At 39.5% G+C, this 20,110-nt stretch overlaps 1 protein-coding gene across 1 annotated transcript in view; it reads left to right on the forward strand.

Moving 5' to 3' along the window:
- The window catches only part of ARHGAP24 (Rho GTPase activating protein 24), a 485,703-nt gene that overhangs the window by 76,160 nt on the left and 389,433 nt on the right, over positions 1 to 20,110 (forward strand). The window contains exon 2 of the mRNA XM_036253181.1: positions 9,451 to 9,650. Coding sequence (XP_036109074.1) covers positions 9,459 to 9,650 — 192 coding nt within the window. The 5' untranslated portion in view covers positions 9,451 to 9,458. The remainder of the gene's footprint in view (positions 1 to 9,450; positions 9,651 to 20,110) is intronic.

The raw sequence follows: 20,110 nt of genomic DNA on the forward strand, positions 1-20,110 counted from the left end.
TTCGGCAGCACACCTATCACAGTTGGAACAGGACAGAGAGGGAGAGCGTGGCCCCGCACCAGGGTGACAGGCACGTTCATGGAGCGTTCCACACTTCCATGTCATGTAGAGCACGGTGACCATGGGTGATAATACTGCACTGCCTATTGAAGAGTAGCTAGGGAAGTGGATCTTATAGTTCTCATCACAAGAAGAAAAGCGTGTAGCTATGTATGGTGACAGATATTAACTGGACTTACTGTGATAATCATTTTGCCACACAGCCATGCACCACGTAATAACACTTCAGTCAAGGATGGGGATACGATGAATGGTGGTCCTGTAAGAATAGAATAGAGCTGAGAAGTTTCCATTGCCTGGTGACGGCAGAACCATCTTTAACATATAGCACAACGTGTTACTCACATGCCTGTGGTGATGCTGGTGTGACCGTGTACTGCCAGTCATATAAAGTACAGCACACATAATTATGTGACGTGCGTAAGACTTGACAGTGGTAAAACACAACTGTGTTATGGCTTTGTGAGTTGATCCACTATACTTTTATTATTATTTTAGAGTGTACTTTTTCTGCTGATAAAAAACAAACCTGCTGTAAAACAGTGTGCTGGTTACCACGTCTCTGGATCGCATGACTTTCTCTTGGGCTTGATTTTCTCATGTTGTACATTAATGGGCTGCACATGTTTGTAGCCCAGGAGTAATAGGCCATGTAGCCTAGGTGTGCGGTTGGCTGACCATCTAGGTGTGTGTAAGTGAACCTATGATGTTTGCCCAAAAACACAGTTCCTGATGATGCATGTCTCAGACGGTATCTCCCCTGTTATTTGACGAATAACTGTATATACAAATATAGAATCATTACATTGTATACCTGCAACTAATGTAATGTTATGTCAATTTTACCTCAATTTAAGAAAGGGAGGGAGGAAAGAATGAAACAAGGGAAGAAAGAGAGAGAGGGAGAAAGAGGAAGGGAGGGAGGGAGGGAAAGAAAGAAAGAAAAACGGAAGGAAGGAAGGAAGGAAGGAAGGAAGGAAGGAAGGAAGGAAGGAAGGAAGGAAGGAAGGAAGGAAGGAGCTGACTTTCTCTTCTTTTCCTGTTTTAAATGGCATTCTCTCTTGGGGCGTACCTGAGTTTCTATTTTATGTTAGTTCTTGGTTTGTTTATAGAATTGAAGTAACAGAGTCTCCCTCCCCTTTTCCTGTGTGATTGATTGGTTGTGACTGTTTGGAGAGCTGCATGGAGACGCATCTGGGAGTGTGACTAGGTTCTGCAGGAGAGAGAACTGGGACTAATAGTAACGTGGACACGAGCTCGCAGAGCAGCGGTACACCCTCATTTCCCTCCCAACCCCATCAGCGGCCAAGCGTTTTGACTGGAGTTTTGTTTCTACTCAAGTTGCCAGCATTGGGGATTCCAGAGGTCCTCTTTCCCACTCCCCTCGGAGAGTGAAGGGGTGCCAGGAAACCTAAGTACAAATTAAAACTCTTTCCTCCTTATTGGGTTAGGACCTCCTTAAGAGGGAGAAGATTCTCTCTACAAAGTGTGAGACATTAAATATACAACACAAACAAAATAAACGCATACTAGAAGTTTTCTTTTAAATAATTCATCCATTAAGTCATTGTGGCTTTTTACCAAATGAAGATGAAAATATTGAAGCTTAAAATATGAAATGTGGGTGGACATTCCCGATTCATCCCAACATATACAATATTTTCTATTATTGTTTATTCTCTGATGTTTTGGACAATCTCATTTCAAATGAATCAAGCGATGGGATATTTCGTGTTTCCTCAGGAAAATAACTGCACATTTACAGAATGATGACTGTCAGATTCCCCCAGGTGCGCTCTTCGGGTGACTGCTTTAAACTTTGTGTTCATGATCGTTATACTTGACTCAGTTCCCCTGTTTTCATCACACTTACACTCTTTAGTTTTAAGAAAAAATAATGTATTTTTAACTCAAATTATGAGTAAGGGTAGCATCACCAGTGAGACAGATGGGAGTTTTTTTTGCTCAATAGTTTCTGAAGGTCAATTTAGCTTTAAACTGCTAGAAGCTTAAAGGATTCGATTTAGGTAAGAGAATTTGGACTGAAGTCCTTACATTGGTGTCTAATAATAAAATATTTATGTTTTTGGGTTTTTTTGCACTGTATTCTGGGGAGCCTCGAGGCCTCTGGAGCCAATTCTGATAGGCCCCAAAGACTGACTGATGTCTTCCTCTCTCCCTCCCTCCCTCCCTCCCTCCCTCCCTCCTTCCTTCCTTCCTTCCTTCCTTCCTTCCTTCCTTCCTTCCTTCCTTCTTTCCTTCCTTCCCTCTTTCCTTCCTTCTTTCCTTCCTTTACATTTATTCAACAAATCTTTGAGTACTCAGTATGTGCTAGTTGGTCTGGGGGTTCCAGGGAGCACTTACTTCAATGAGTGATGGTGCAGGAAATGTCTGTAAGAAGCATGTGGCCCACAGGTGATAAAGATTATGTCCAGAGTGACATGGGAACTCATGGAAGGGGAGCATCCAGACTGGGAATGACAGTGGCATTGGGGAAGCTTTTGTATAGGAGCTGAAGGGTGAATAAAAAAGCTGTGGTACATATACATAATGGAATATTACTTGGTCACAAAAAAGAATGAAATCTTACCATTTGCAACAGCAGGGCTGGACCTAGAGGGTATTATGCTGAGTGAAATGTCAGTCAGAGAAGACAAATACCATATGATTTTACTTATATGTGGAATCTAAGGAACAGAATAAACAAACAAAATTTAAACAGACTCATAGATACAGAGAACAGACTGATGGTAGCCAGAGGGGAGGGTGATTGGAGGACTGGGTGAAAAAAATGAAGGGATTAAGAGATGTAAATTCATAGTCACAAAATTGCCACAGGGATGTAAAATATAGGAAATATAGTTAATAATTTTGTAATAACTACGTACGGTGCCAGGTGGGTACTTGAAATACCAGAGGGACCACTTTGTAAAGTATATGGTTGTCTAATCACTCTGCTGTACACCTGAAACTAATACAGAATAATACTGAATGTAAACTGTGATTGAAAAATAAAATTAAAAAGTAAAAGGAGTGTACCAAAAAAAAAAAAAAAGTTAACCATGCAGTCCTGGAAATGAGGAGAACTGGGTGTGAGAATCCAAGTTACTTTAAGAAATTCAGTTGCTTCCTGAAAACAGATTTAGGCTCCTGGAATTTATCTTGCAGCTAAAACAATTTCCAGCAGATCCTCTGCAATATCAAACCAAGAGTGCTTATTCCCTTGTGGGCACCACGGTTTGATGCATTTTCAAATGAGGAGGAGATGTGGTCGAGAGTGAGGGACAGAATATGAGCTGCATCTAACTTATGTTTTCTTTAGTGAGCAGTTACCTCACATCTAAGATTTAATTATTTGTTTTATTCTTATACACTGTTTTGTAGATGTGCATTGCTTAATCTGTTCTGGCTACCATAACAAAACACCATAGACTGGGTAGCTTAAACAGCAAATGTTTATTTTCTTCCGGTTCTGGAGGCTGGAGGTATGCACGAAGGTGCCAGCATGGTGAGGTTCCAGTGAGACTCTTCGCCACCTGCCTCACCGGTGGGGCGTGTCCACTGTGGGTAGTGGCGGCAGGTGCCACCTCTCCGCGGTGTGCTCACGTCACCTTTCCTTGGTGCCTGCTAGAGGAAAGGGAGGAGGTGCAGAGAAAAAGAGAGATCAGGCCTGAAGTTATTTATTTAGAATATTAAGTTCTAAATTAGGTAAACGATTGTGGTTATTGAAGAAATGTCCTGGGCAATAATAAAAATAAATCTATAAATTCCAGGATTGACTATAATATAGCACACTCAGGTTGTTCCGGGAACGTTGAATGACAACGTTCTTTCATGTTCTTTGCTTCATCAAAGAATGTCCGATCTGCAGGAACATGCTTACATGTCTTCCAGTAGAACTTGGTATTTAAAAATGAGAGAAGAATCTCAGCAGATATTTTGCCTTTTAAGAACTTTCTTCCTTAGGGAGAGAACACACATAATGTATATATACTCACACCTACCACACATACACATGCATGCACACACATGTACATACATTCATAAACACACATAACTATGTATACACACATGCACATATGTGAATTCATTTTCTGTTTATATTTTGTTTTGTGAACCATTACCTACAGAAAGGATACATGCTAGCATTAGACATAGAGTACAATAAAATGTACTACTGCTTGACAACCAACATGTGGACAACAGCTACAAGACAGAATTGTTCTTTAAAAATAGAAAAGGTTAGAATTCAGAGAAATGTTGGCTTTCGTGAACAGCGCAACGACATTTCTTTTATGAGGGAGTTAGGTTCTAATGTCAACACAGAAGATGACAGTCGTATGTGAACAAAATCATTCTTGAAAATTATATACATCTCTCACAAATGGCAGTATCTTATCAAATCTGCCAGTTTTATTTTAGTTTTCTTCCAGAGCAATAGAACAGATCACTGTTCTTTCACGAAACAACTGGAGTAGTTTATGTTGAAAGGCCACATGGTGTGCAATCATGTGAACTCTGAAACTCTGGGGTTACGTTTGCAGGGCGAGACTTCTTGTTGAGGCCCAGGGAACTGACCCTGACCGGGTGCATGCGCCTTCCACCTGTGGGAGCCTGTCCCCTGAGGGGAGTGGGGGCAGGTGCAGAAACTGCTTATGCTTTTACATTGTTCTCTCTCCCTTCCCTTTCTTTCCTTTTCTTTTTTTCTACTTATTATCAGATAGAGTGGGAGAGAGAGAGACAGAGAGAAGCATTGATGTGATAGAGCCACATCAACTGGTTGTCAACCGCGTGACCCCACCAGGGCCAGGGATGAACTGCAACCAAGGTATGTGCCCTTGACAGGGATTGAACCTGCAACTCATTGGTCTGCGGGCCGACGCTCTAACCACTGAGCAAAACAGGCCAGGATCTCCCTTCTCTTTCTATCTAGCTTCTCCTCCTCCTCCTCCTTTATTTTTTTTAAACTTTCAGTTTAATTTTGTGTTGATGTCAGATATAGAGCTTAGTGCTTAGACAATCACATATTTTACATAGTGTTCCTTTCGATATTTCCAGTAATGCAACTACCACCCTACAGAGTTGTCACAATATGATTGACTCTATTCCCTGTGCTGTAATTTTACATCTCTGAGACTATTTGGTAACTACCAATTTGTACTTCTTAATCCCTTTACCTTTTTCACCCAGTCCCCCAACCCCTCCCATCTGGCAGCCACCAGTATGCTCTGTGCTATGAGTCTGTTTCAGTTTTGTTTGTTCATTTATTTTATTCTTTAGATTCCACATATAAGTGAAGTCATATGGTATTTGTCATTATCTGATTGACTCTTAGATCCCTTCTTTTTTGTCAGTCTCTTGTGTTTGCTAAACACGTGTAGTTGTATAGGTGAATTCAAACACACTGCAACTCTATGGCATTCTATTTTTATACATCTTTGATTATATGCATGTTTATGTGTCTTTTGTTGAAGTTACAAATATAAGTACTTGTGTGTGTGGCTGTTTGACTTTTAGAAATTCTGTTAGGAGCATGAATTTCATCTCAGATTGCACCATGTAATACCGTTTGTTTCTAGACCATCTGGTTGAAAACAGAACCATACGAGTAGATGTAAAATCAGTTTCCACATCGGGAAAATAATTCAAAGCTGTAAGTCCATCAAATGATGGCACCTTTCTAAGTCCTGATTTGGCACAGAAGCCATCATTAAGACTTTTTCCTAAGATTGATATGAAGACACAATTTAACTTCTCAATTCTGTATTACCAAGTGAGCCCTCTTACAGGCACTGGGTAAACTGCATTTAGGAAAAGCAAGTCCTTGGCCTTGCTTTTTGTGACGCTTATGATCTCCTGGCAGAGCGATCAGCCATAAACAGCTGAAGAAATGGCAACTTAAAGAAGTGTCAGGAAAACAGAGGGCAGAGTTCATTGATAAATAACAAGAGGGTAGTTAATTCACTGGGTGATTAATGAAGTCTTGTTGGGACTTTATGCTGAGGTTTAGAGGTGAGAAGAGGTCGGCCATGCAGAGAGCATGGGGCAGAGTAGCCCAGGCAGGGATCCGCAAGTATCAATAGTCAGGGCATAATGGACTTGGGTGTTTCCAGGACTGAAAGTAAGCTGGTATGGTTGCTTGTGTCAGAGCCGTTAAGTTTGTGAGTGTGTGTGTGTGTTGGAATACGGGGATGGTGGGGTAGGTGGCATAAGATTAGGTAAGATCAACAGTGTCAGATGATTCCTTCTCTGTAGACCATGGTAAGGCTCTAGATTTTAAAAGGAGCATAATGGGAGCCAATCAAAAATTTAAGGGTAGAGAATCGTTATTTGATTGAAATTTGTAAAGCTCACTTTGGCTGCTTTGTGGAGAATAAATTCTGTGTGAGCATGTGCTCATGCCTTTGTGTTTGTGGTTAAAAATGAAAGCAATGAGACCAGTCGGAGGGCTATGAGAATCATTCAGGGAAAGATAATATGGCTTGGATCACATGGTGGCAGTGGAAAGGGAGCCAACTGGATGGATTTGAAAATATCTGTGAGCTTTCTGATGGATTTGATAGCCAGGGTGAGGAGGAGTCAGGGTTCAAAGATGACCACTTCTTTGTTCAACTGTGTATATCATGGTGCCATTTACTAAGATCAAGTTTGGGCAGGATCACATTTCAGAGGGAGATCATGTTCACTTTTAGATATCTAGCACCAAACCTACTGCAATATTTATTAGTTCATCAAACATTGATTGCTCTTCACCCTATGCCAGACATGGTATGGAGTGCTGAGGATATCTAGGGTCCTTCTGCTTGTGGCATGAGAGAGATGGTAGATTTCAGAGAGCTAGAAGGTGGCATAGTTAGAAATGATCCAGGCCAGCATTGTCATTTTACAGATGAAGGGTGGAATTTGATCCATTTAATTTCAGATGCAGAAATATCAAGACTCCTCTATACAAATCGTGGTCATTTTAGTAAGCTTAGTTTTACTTATCCAGCAATGGTGGTGGTGTTCTTTTCCCTTGGAGAAATGATATGATCTGTTTTCATTTCTGTTTTAATGAATTATTACAATTAGTACTGTTAAAATACTTGCTGATGCATTCTGAAGTTATGAAAATAGTCACTGTAGCCAGGAGTTCAGTGGGTGATGCTGTCATGGTTTCACCAGACTTGTAAACAACTTGTGTAAGAAGAATCATAAACAATGTTCTAATGTGCAAACATTTTTTACTAAGGCGTTAATGGTAGACAAAACCCAAATTGGGAACTTGAATATTTTTTACATTATTGATGGTTGGTTCCTAATTACCTTGAAGAATTTAAAGAGGGTTTTTTAGACTTAATAGAAAGCATGAGTTATAAGGGGAAAGAAAAAAGAAAAAGAAGGGCCCAAAAGAAAGAGTCTGTTGTCATGCAATGAATTCTAGGGGTGTGCGTGTGTGTGTGTGTGTGTGTGTGAGAGAGAGAGAGAGAGAGAGAGAGAGTTGATATGCTGGAATGCTTACTTTAAGGAAGACCTTTATAAGTTCAAATTTATAAGTTAAGGTATTTGGTCAAAAAATAAATAGGTGATGAAATAGCAACTGGTGTAGATTTGAACAATTTAAATACCAGGAGACCAGAACGATTATTTAGAGTGGTCTAAATAAGCATGCTTATTATCTAAATTAGGTTAAGGCATTTACTGTTCATTTGGAGTGAAGTTTACTTGGCTCTGTATACTAGGTCAAGTAATGTAAAAGAAAAGAGATGAAAGTTCCTGCCCCGAGGGCATAACAAACAAAGCATCAGGCATGATCCAATCTGCACGCACATGATGGGGGAATGTCTCCTGCAGTAAGGTGTTTCTGTCCTGGGAAATGCAGCAAAGGGAGTTTCAAGATGTTTTGTAGAGATGAGGGCCTGTTCATGAGAAAAATGTTTCAGTATAAAAAGGAAAAAGTGAATATTGAATGAGACAGAAGGTGGTCAATTGGCTGACTTGAAGCTTAAAAGTGGTTTAAAGAGACGGAGATAAAAGCGAGGATGGAGTTAGACTGGAATGCTTGCCTGTGGAATAGGCAAAACTACTGAGAAGATGGTTGAGGTGATCAAAACCCGGTTAATTAGAGCCAAAGTTCTGCTTCATCTCTGCAACTGGAAGGGCAAGACAAAAGTCAAAGACACTAAAGGCCCAATAACAGAAGGTCTGACCCTGTCCCTTCAAAGGAGAAACTTAAGGAACTGAGGGCTGACAGTGGGCGCTTCATGGCATTTATAACTAAGATTGTGTACATACCAATCAATTGAAAATGTAATGGTGGAAACAAGGACTAGAGAGAAAGACAGCTTGTTTTCTGGACTCAAGCCGAAAAGTCAGACCTTTGTGCATGGGTAGGCCAGGACAGGGAGATTCTGTTCTGTCTCTTAGTCTATATCCTTACATCCTCCTCAAAGACACAAGGGTAAGAGTAGACTTTTTACTTCCTGAAAACATGCAAAATATTCAGAATTTGCAGAAAGCCTTTGGGACAGGAAAGTATCTTTTATTTTTAACCACTTGTCCCTGGCTCTCCCAGAAAGCCACCTCCCCCATTCTTAATGTGGCAGTTTAATTAACCTGTTGATTAATATTTTCTCTATGATAAACTCACTTCCTGGCTGTGTATAGTGTATAGGGCTTATACTCCATCACATGTAACCTTGCAGTGTTCATCATGCAGTTGACTGGAGCGCCCCACTCAGTCCTGATGTTTGCAGGAAACTCAACTAGCTGAGCAGGGTTCTTTTTCTTCTTATTATTTTTTATTTTTTCCCTAAACTCTTTCAGCTGCACTAATTGCTGGCCAGTCAAAGAAACTCTCAACGGGATACACTTTGGGGGAAAGGGACCAGATACATCTTGAGCAATTTTCACATATGTAAAACAATCGTCTTTCATTGAGGTTTTTTAAATAGTCCCTTTAAACTTGAACATGTGTCAGGCTAGTGTTTGCTCAGATGATCACAGGCTTGTGCAAACTGGCCCCAATCAGAACACACGACACAGAGGCCCATTATCATGATAGTTATGTTTTTTGTTGGCTGTTTAGTTTTTAAAAAATTGCTTCTTAACACATTACCTCCAGAACTTTCCCATCTTTAGTTCTACTTAGTAGAAAAGGGATATTATTACCCAGCTGACTAGCTCATCTAAGGAAGACACAATGAACTGTCTCCAAGTTTTCTCCAGGCAGTGTTGTCAGGTCTGTGGTTTGCTTCTAGAGATTTGGCAAGGGAGTGAATACACATTTTTGACTCCACAGACTGTTTTTTCTTAAGGGACAAGGGTGATTTAAGGTGAAATTGAATATATCAGAGCACCTTACTCTTCTCTTTTATTTATTTTTGTTGTTTTTGTTTGTTTGCTAAATAGGAAAGTCCATGAGCTTGATAATGGAGGAGAACAATGACTCCACGGAGAGCCCCCAACAAGGCCAAGGGCGGAATAATGCCCTGAAGTGTGGGTGGCTGAGGAAGCAAGGAGGCTTTGTCAAGACTTGGCATACCCGCTGGTTTGTGCTCAAGGGAGATCAGCTCTACTATTTCAAAGATGAAGATGAAACCAAGCCCTTGGTAAGTAAGGCAATAAAAAGCTCTGTGGGCCCAAGCAGTCTGAGAAGTGAAGGGGTTTGCTTGAAGCTGGTGGAGACTGAGGCCAACCTCATCTCCCTGGTCTCCTCCAGTTCACTGGCATCTTTCATATGTTGTTCTCATTGTTTACCTTGGTTCAAGATGATGGACTTGCACATTGAGGCAGGCCAAGAGGCAAATTATATTTGTCTAAAACTAATTTTGATTTCTACTAAGCTGGAACATAATGTCTAAGTTCCTCAAGCAAACTTACTTCATGAGAAAATGTCAATGGACATCTACTAGAACATATATATTATAGCCAAACACCTTTCCTTTTCTCAAAAATAACTTGGAAGCACAGATCCGAAGGAAGACTGTAAATGCAACTTTCAGTAATTTCGTGGACACCTTCAGTATTCATTCTCTGGGGTGCGTCCCTCCACCTTAACTCACGTGAAATATGGATGTGGAGCTGAAGCGAAGGATGCTCATACATCCAGCCGCTCTACACAATATGTTCTGGGAAGTTTCTATGTTTCTTTGTGGGTCCTAAGCGATCTTTTATTTGCTTGTTTACTTAGTCATTTTCTCAGCCGCAAATCTCTAGGCTGCAGTGAAAGAGGAGAAAAATCTCCTCTCCCTGTAGCTGTAAGTTTTCTTAGCTCTGATCATTGCTTCTCAGTGGATGAAAGGAGATGTAAACTGAGGCAACCCTCTGTGTTTTTCCTTCCTCTACGCCTATAGGATATATAAATAAGAGAAGAAACACTTTAGAGTAGTTTACATAACCATCCCTAACAGTATGTTTTGGAAGCTGGTTTCTTTGTGTTAAAGTTCAATAACTTAATAGGAATTTGGATCAGGACTCTGATTTAGTGTCTTAAATTCCTCAGACATTATAATTTCACAGTTCTTAATCATCTAATTTGATTACCAAAAAAAAAAAAAAAGAAAATGGTAATGACAATACATACTACAAACCCCAGTCATTCTTTGAAATTACTACTTTTGGAGCATTTACCAGGGCTAGGCATCAGACTAAGATTTATTCATATTGTCTTATGAAATGCTTAACATAATTCTGTGAGGTAGCATTATCTCCATTTATGCATTTGGAGATCAAAGTTTAGGTGCAACGCAGATGACCCAGAGTTAGACAGTTTTGTCTCCAAGTAAGTCCAAGTTCCTATAGCTTCAACCAAAGACCTCATAAATAATTGGTATCATGACAGTTGTAGTGCATTTCTGTACCTGTTATTGCATGCATCAGAGCATACCAGTTGAGGATATGGGATTATCATTACAGATGAAGAAATAGTGCTTTAGAGATAGGAAGTGATGTGATCAATATTTATAGAGATCACAGACAAAGCCATAGTCTTTTATTTCTCCTCTCATACTCTAGGGTTCTTTTCTCATTGCACCTTGTTTTGTGCTATGTCAATGCTCACATTAAGGTATATCTTGAATATATAATCATTTTACCAAACTCAGAAAAAGGAGTCAGGTTAATGTGAAAATAAACATAGAACAGTGGGGACCCAACATGGGGACTTTGATGTAGAGGAACACATTTTAATAAACAGAAGTATGAGTAGGAGTCAATGTTTGATCCCATGGACTCTTACTCTGTCATGGTTCAGAAGGACTGGGTTGTTAACCAGAATGGGTATCAATTAAATGATTAACTAAGTCTGATCCTAGACCTAAGCAAGGGGTTAGGGAAGCAAACAGGATGCAGAAGCTGAGTGAGTGGAGGCCTGAAAGCACACCTAACCAATGTTCTCTTTGGTGAGCACAGTGTACCTTCTAGTATTGAAGGTAGGATTCAGAGGATCAAGCCTGAGTTCAAGTTCAACATTCCTAAAATGCAGATTTTAGAGACTATGTTTATGAACCCCAGTTTGAGGAACTCTGCCCTCAACTGTGCAAAGAGGAGGTTATCTTACTGCCTTGGCTATGCTCTCTGTGTAATTTCGCATGTTTACATAGTCACAGATAATATTCAATGCAGTGCAACGATTTTAATAAAAATCTTTAAAATATAAACAAGAAAATGCAAAAACTTCTGATTAATGCAAAAGAAAATCTGCCTCGAAATGAAAATTACATTAATTTATCCTATTTCTAAGTTATGTTTTCACATTAGTATGTTACTAGTATCTGTAGACTTATAATAACTGAAATGAGAATAGAGTTGTGTTGACAAGAAGGCACTAATTCTTATGCAAACCAAACATGACCTACCATCATTCCCCTCCAAAAAGTTTCCTTACTGTGACGGAGCAGGAGAGGTCGTGCCTTCTGGTGCACAGCAGGGCCAACCACTGAACACCTAGAACTGTCCTGGAGAAACTGGAGTAGCTCTGTTGGTGGGTGCCACGCAGGGAGAACACGTAGCCATTGCTCAGCACCTGAACTCCCCGATGGCTTTCAATCAGAGGGTTTTAAGAAGTTAGGGAGAATGGGTATGTGGGATCCCTGGTGAGGCAAGTTTTAATTGGAAGATTTTGGACCTTGATCACTTATGGTGAGGAGCTCCAGCACTGGATCTTCCCAGACAATAGATCTTTTGCTTTAGAAAGGGTTCCAGTGTGCAAGTTCCTCATGTCCCTTCCTTCGGTTCCCACGGGGAGGTGCTGGACTTTGGCCCGTGCAGCTGTAGGACTGGCGCACATGCGCAGTGCTGGCTCTGTAAAATGCCGCCAGGACTGTATTAATCACCAAGCTGCTTGAAGGGAGCAGAATCAGTTTTAAGCTAGTCAATGTGATTTGTTTGCTGTTTCATTAATTTTTCTGTCTACATATTATTTATTAAAAATTTGCTATTAAAGCAGTAAAATTTTGGGTCAAAAAGCTTTGAATTATATATTCACATACATGATCACCTTTCATAGCAGTACAGGCACAGGTAATTGTAACATTTACTTTTAGATTTTAATCTTCTACACTGATGTTTAAATGTGTACAAAATGAATCAGATTGAAAACCAGCAATTTGTATATCAGAGGGCACTTAATAATGATAAATAACCGTATAATTGCCTATGCATGGACTAATTCCTCCCTTTAAAACAGATTCTTAAATGAGGGTCAAACTGTAAGTGCTAAAGCATATTTTTGGATGAGTTGGTGAGTGAGTCAGTGAGTCTGTAACCAAGCTGGGCAGGGCCAGAACCAGTAGTACTGACTATTCTTAGCTTCATACATCAAAATTACAACTCTGTATTTACAACAAAGTTTAAGTCACATTAAATACATTCTGTGATGATATATTATAGAATAACTTTTAAAGAATTGATCACCTCAATGAAGAACAATTCAAGACCTTGAAAAATGTTTAAACTGGAAAAAAAGTAGTTGTCATAAAAGCCCTCATTTTATAGACCATGTATGTATGTGTTAATGTGTGTGTGAATGTGTTTGTGTGTATATATGTGTGTATTGTCCAAGGGATAGTAACGAATGGCTAATGAGAGACTGGAAATCAGATTTCTTGCTTCTGATTCAGTGTCTACTCAGCTTAGCCTTTTGCTTGCTCATAAATCTTCAATTGTTCTTTAGATTTGCTTTCAGTCATAAATACTTCTTGGTTGTTTATTTCCAGTACTGGCACTTTTCAAGCATCAGAATGTCCTTGGTCTTCATACAGTCTAATGAGGGCTAGTTCAATAATACTAGAGAAAGAATAACTAATGAAATGAATTAATTCATTCTTTTAAATATTCCTAACCAGTGAAAAGTGTTAAATGCACTTAATCTGGATTTCTTTTCCCCTTCCTAGAAGGCATTTCTAAAATGAGAGTGTTAAAACTCTTGATAGGTGTGTCCCTCCTGTCCTAGAAAAAGTGCTCTATTTATTACAGTAGAACTTTCATTGAATTTCTCAACAACTCAGTAGACTCCATTCCATCATTAAGTTTATTATTAAAACTGCCCATCAGTTGGGGAAAACATATAAGCCGGGTTATCACTGGGACAGGCTACCATGTACGTGCTGAATGCTCCGAAGCACAGATACAGGTAGTGCCAAGGAATGAGTGATGACTGTCTAAAGGGGTTCGGAGGGCTGCACAAAGCCAGAGGGGACCCTTACCTGGGGTGTTGAAGGTTGGTGGGCATTTTCCAGGTATGTATACTAGGGAAAGGAATTCAGAACAGAGGAAAGACATGGAGTGGTAAAATTAACATCTATAGGTAGTTCCTTGTTGTGAAGACAGTGAAGATAAGAAATGGGGTCAGAGAGAGAGGTGGGGCTGCAACGGCAAGGGATGCATGTGTTGTACAAAGAATGGATTCTCTGGTAAGCAGTGGGACGTTATTTTCCTAACACCTGTGCTACTCAAGCTACAAAACTGCACTAATTTGTTAGAAAGAATGGCAACTGTTTCCTGTTGCGTTCATCTGCAAAGGCCATAACAAAATACCATAGACTGGGGAGCTGAATTAAGAGAAATTTATTTTCCCCCAGTTGTGGAGGCTGGATGTCCAAGTTCAAGGTGCTTCCAGAGTTGTTTTCTGGTGAAACCTCTCTTCTTGGTTTGCAGACACACCGCCTTCCCTCTGTGTCCCCACATGGCCCTTCCTGTGTGCACAGGAGAGTAAGACAGGAATTCTATTCAATTAGCCTCCCCGTGATGACCTCCTTTAACCGAATCATCTCCTTAGAGTCCAGAACTCTCTCCAGAAACCATTTTCCACAGTGTTTTCACTTCCATAGATATAGATTTTATTCAAAACAGATTTAAAAAATAAAATTGATTTTGCTTGATTATAAAAAAAAAAACACAGAAAAGTGATATATGTAGCCAATTTTTGAACATGTATAAATACATTAATAATTCCTGTCACTCATAGGCCACTTCTGTAAGAATTTATACTACTGTATTTTTCCAGCTTTTAGGTAATATTTTTTAAATCTCTAAAGTAAAGTCCTATTTATATTTGGAAAAAAACAAATTAAACTTATACTGTATAGAAGTATCTTTAAAAAAAAAAAGCTCTTTTATGCACCCTGCACACCCCTTGGATTTAGGATAGCTAATTAAAAATTTTAAAAACAGATTTAAACTGAATTTCTGACAATACCTGTTTGCTTACTTTTAGTTAATAATCATGGCAAGTGACTGTGGCCTTACTCATAGATATTGTAACATGGCGAAACAGCTAAATCAGAGATAGATTATTATAGCTATCCTAAATAAGTGTAGGTTTTGTTAAATGAATCCAGTGGTGCATTTCTAGTACCTTTTTGGAACCATCTGCTTTACTTCTGTCATGAAGAATGTTATTAGTTAAGTGATAACTAAGCCTCATTCTAGGGAATGTCTCTGACATACCCTTCGTACTAGATTTTGACACTGGAAAGCATTGATTTTTTTAGTAGCCAGTCTGAGTCTCCTAATAAAATGACTAAAATCCAAATAGGCACCAACCCAATTAATCTAGTCTAGACTTTCTACAACAGATATCGATCCATTTGCGAGGGGAGGCTTTTTCTGGACACGATAAAGATGACACTGTTAGATCACAATGGATTTTCTTAACTTAGAGAACAAAGTGATTTTGAGTGAGCTATAACCCGAGGGCTGACCTCTAAATGTGCAAGAACTCCTTGCTGATTAAAGAATAAGCTCCAATTCTATATATTTAATGAAACTGGTAAGTTAATGAAATCTAGAAATCTCTAAGGAAACTGCTGTTCTCTTAAAATATATGAGCCAGAAGAAGCCAAAATTCTGTTTATGTGTTTAAAGTAACACTAGAAACTTCACCTTCAAATCTAAAACTGACTTTCTTTCTTTGTAGCATTTAAGTTTCTTGGTATTTACAATGACACACGAGATGGTGTTCTGCATCATTATGAATTTTTGGGAATTCTTAGCTCTTTCTAGATATGATTATATCAAGAGATAGTATTATTAACATAAAATATTATTCTGCTAGTAGTTGAACACTTTTTTACTGCTTGAAGAAGTAATTTAAGCATGGTATTCACTTGTTTTAGAGTGGTCCAAAACATGCGTTTTTTGGGTCAAATTGTTTGGGTTAAATCTTAATTCATCCACTTAAAATTATGATGCATTGGGTAGTGAATAAGCCGATTTAAGCTTTAATTTACTAATCTTCATAATGAGATAATAATAGTACCTACCTTGTAACATCATTAAGAGTATTAAATGAAATAGTTTATGTAAAGGATCTTAGAACGCAGTAGCGCATAATAAGCATAAAATAAATGTCAGCTATTTTTATACTATTAGTATGACAAAAAGAATTTATTTCATAAGATATCCATACTATTCATTCATCCACTTGATTTTTTTAAAAATATTCAACACGTATTTTTAGATTTCTAATGTGCATAGCAATGCTATAGCCCTCCCCCCAAATACTGATGTATAAAAAGAGAATCTTATTTATCTCTTAAGTGAAAGTCTGGAGAGATTCTAGTTAAGTGAAAGGAGTCTGCTTTAAACAATTGTGTGGAAATACAGGCTGCCAGTGATTTTTTAATTCAAAGTTTTGGCTTCTAAACTTACTATGGGGTCATTTCCTTCCCAGATCTAGAAGGGGGGATATAAATAGAAGTATGACATAGAAAATTTAGATGGACCAGGTATGGTGGAAGCTCTTATCACTTCTGTTCACATTCCGTTAGATAGAACTGAGTCACATGATTATCTCTAACTGCAAAGGAGGCTGGACATGTGGCCTAGCTTTGTCCTGGGAGCCGAGGAGAACGTGGGTATTGAAACCAGTTAGCAGTCTCTGCTACAGGTGATTTCGTCATTCTGACATCCATGAAAATGGTATTAAATTGCAAAGGGTGTTACTCTACAGTGTAGTGAGTATTTTAATAAGGAAAAAGGAACCATTGGAGACCATAGGTGGCTCACCTATAATTACTTTAGGTTCAGAGAGAGTTTTTCAAAAGAATATATATTGAGCCTGAGAATTGGAGGAGGACATAACTTTTCACAAGTTATTGGAAGGGAGTGTGTGACAGACTGAAAGCTGTAGGCCATGGCCCTTCAGTAGATTGCTGGGGAATTGATAGTGGTCATATATTCCAGCACCTAAGAAATAAGGCAGGCAGTGATGAGAAATGAATTTGGAGAAGTAAGCACAGGAAGTATGTTATGAGTCCAGTAAAGAGTGTTAAGGGTTGTGTATTTTATCTTGAGACGATTTTACATTTCCCCTGCTTTTATGTGCATTTTTCCCCTAGATTTATTTCTGAACAGTTAATCTAGGTCTCCTTCTATGTATCACTCACTGTGAAGGAAGCAAAAATGCCTGCTTATCTAAAAAGACCTCCTCTGACGGTCCTGCAGTGCAGTCTGGTGTTCCCATGATCATTGCGTATTTTGTATTATGACAAAAATCTCTGTAAAGATGACTGAAACGCAACTGTGCTACAGATAAATACTTCTAGCATCTATTATTGCCTAACCATACATGGCAGGAAAGACTGCCAGGTCACTTTTGACTGTAGGAGGAAGAACAGACGATCTGTGGCTGCTGGAGAAGGCACCTGCGGTAAGGAGCAGCAGCGATGTCTCAGACAGAGACAGACATTGACGGGTGAGGCACGGTGGCCAGAGGGATCACAGGGTGAGAGACAATGTCATGGCCGTTATTTTCTCCAGATCTGACTGCCCAGCATGGGCATTTCCCTGGAAATAGAACAGTGGAGCTCAATTGTCTTATATATGGATTCCGGCCTGCCTGGGCTCAGTCTAGACCAGTAGTTCTTTCTCAACCTTCCTAATGCCGCAACCCTTCAATACAGCTCCTTGTGTTGTATGTGGGCGTATCTGCATGTGGGCGGACCTGCCTGGACATGGATAGAGGAGCGGTCTCGGTTCCTAAGACCATCGGAAATATGTGTTTTCCGATGGTCTTAGGTGACCCCTGTGAAAGGGTCATTCGACCCCCAAAGGGATCGCGACCCATAGGTTGAGAACCGCTGGTCTAGACTCTATAGGAACACCACCCAGGTTTTTACCTGTGTGTCTCCTTTACTGCTCACACAGAACACTTCACTTCTGATACTTCTGGTCACCCAGTGTGTGGGGGGGTTCCTCCACTCCAAGGCCATCTGGGTGACCTGCTCCCCCACCACTTCAGATGCCTGTCGTAAGTAGTAGGTGGTCAGGTTGCTCACACCTTCTGTCTGATGTGACTACAAATCGAAGATTTTTATAACCCTCTTCTTGGGATTTATTAACTCGCTAGAGTAGCCTACAAAACTCAGGGAAACATTTACCAGCTTACTGATCAAGGACATGGATGAATAGCCAGATGAAGAGATAGACAGGGTGAGGTCTGGGAGGGTCCCGAGCACAGGGGCTTCTGTCTCTGTGCAGATGGGCGGGGTCACCCGCCCGGTACATGTATGTATTCACCCATCTAGAAACTCTCCAAATCCTGTGATTTTGGGATTTTTGTGGAGGCCTTATCATGCAGGCCTGATTAATTATTAATTTTATTTCAAGCTCCGATATCCTGTCTGGACGAAATGGGGCAGGGCTACAAATTCCAAGCCTCTAATCATGGTCTTTCTGGTGACCAGCCCCCACCCAGGAATCATTTAAAAGCCCACCCAGAGTTGCTTCATTAGAACAAAAGACATTTCTACCCACCATGAAATGACAAGGGTTCCTGTGTTAGGAACCAGGGTCAAAGCCCATATATTAAAACTACAGATCCTCTGAACAATGTCACTTAGGGAATTACTGGGAGCTCTGTGCCCGGAACCAGGGCAGAGACCAATATATTTATTTTCTATTATCTCACAACTCCATCACTGGGCCTTGGTTAAGTTACGTGGGTAAATTATTCACCTGTAAGATATAAATAATAATAATAATAATAATAATAACTATCTCACTGAGTAACTGTTAGAAAACATGAAATTATATTTCCAGAAGGAATACTTACACAGTACCTAGCCACATAGTAAACACTCAGTAAATATTGATTATTCTTGTTATTATCATCGTCATCACCATTTTTACCATCTTTGACCATAAGGATATCCTGACACAGCAGTTCAGAAGTCAGGATCTGTAATATATACCTCATTACTTGAATAATGAAGGAAATAATAGATGATTAGCCCATGTAAGTAATGCTCACTTTAGAGCAGAGGAGAGCTTGTTTTTACTTGTGACCTATGCTGTCAAAACACTAAACTCATGAAAAGAGTCTTAAAAGAAAACAATGTGTACCTTTGTACCCTTTTGATTAAATTATGTTTTGGGCTCCTTCAGAGCTTATCAAAATGATTATGATGACAGCCAAGTAGACGTGAAGGATTCTCTTTGCAAAACTGGACCACCCAGAGAGAGGCAACCTGGTTTTTCTGTCTCATGTGCAGCATGTACCTAAATAAGCACGTGTCTCCTGTACCTATTCAGCACCAGTTTGCAGAAAGAACTACTGAAGTAGGGTCCCTTGAGTTCAGCTTCCAACATTTACTCGTAATTTACTGAAGGCTTGTGTAACTGTGATGCTGTTCAATATACAGAACCAAATAGTTTATAGATGGACCATCCATATCTCGTCAGCATAAATATAGGCATATTTCCATTATACCAGAGAGTGGAGAAGAGAATTTGGGGTGGTGGGGGAAGAGTGAGTGAAAATGCAATTTGAACGTTTATATTTTTAGTGTTTAATGTATTTTTAAAAGCTGCTTTTTTCCCCCTAATATATAAATATTTCACAGCCATTTGCTACATATTCTTTTAGGTTTCTTTTGGACACTTGACCTCCTGTCTTTTCTTCTTTAGCTTTATTCTTTCTAAATGCAGCTGCTCTCTGTTTTTCTAGTACTGTTACCATATGCTCATTCACTCAGTGAAAATTTAACAATTGTAAACTACATGAATTGTAATTTAGAAAACATTTGATCACATTTTATGTACAAGGGCTCAACCCCAGATGCATGAGTTATTATTCCCACTTCCTGAATTTTGGCTTCTTTCTCTTAGCATAATGTCTTCAAGGTTCAGCCACATTGTAGAATGTTTTAGTACTTCATTTCTGTATGTGGTGGAATCATATTCCATTGTATTAACATACCACATTTTGTTTATCCATTGTTTAGTTGATAGACATTTGGGTTGTTCCCACTTTTGGACTATTAATAAATAATACTGCCTGGAACATTCGTGAACAAGTTTTTGTGTGGACATTTTTTTTCTTCCTTCAGCTCTCAGGTGCAGTACACCCACAGTACTTGCTGGGATCTCAGTACCTAGTGACCTACCTTCCCTAGTTAAATACGAACTCTTAGAAATTCTTGCCTGTTTGCCATGATAAATGTGGTATTGCAGCATCCTCCACAATGCCTCAGAGGTTTCTCTGCCCTGCATCTTTCTCCACTTCTTTCGTCCTTACTCAGGGATAGGGGCAGAGCAGCCTGACAATGACAAACTGAGGAGTAAGCTG

The sequence above is a fragment of the Molossus molossus genome, unplaced genomic scaffold (genome assembly GCF_014108415.1).
Source record: "Molossus molossus isolate mMolMol1 unplaced genomic scaffold, mMolMol1.p scaffold_m16_p_1, whole genome shotgun sequence".
Lineage (NCBI taxonomy): Eukaryota > Metazoa > Chordata > Mammalia > Chiroptera > Molossidae > Molossus > Molossus molossus.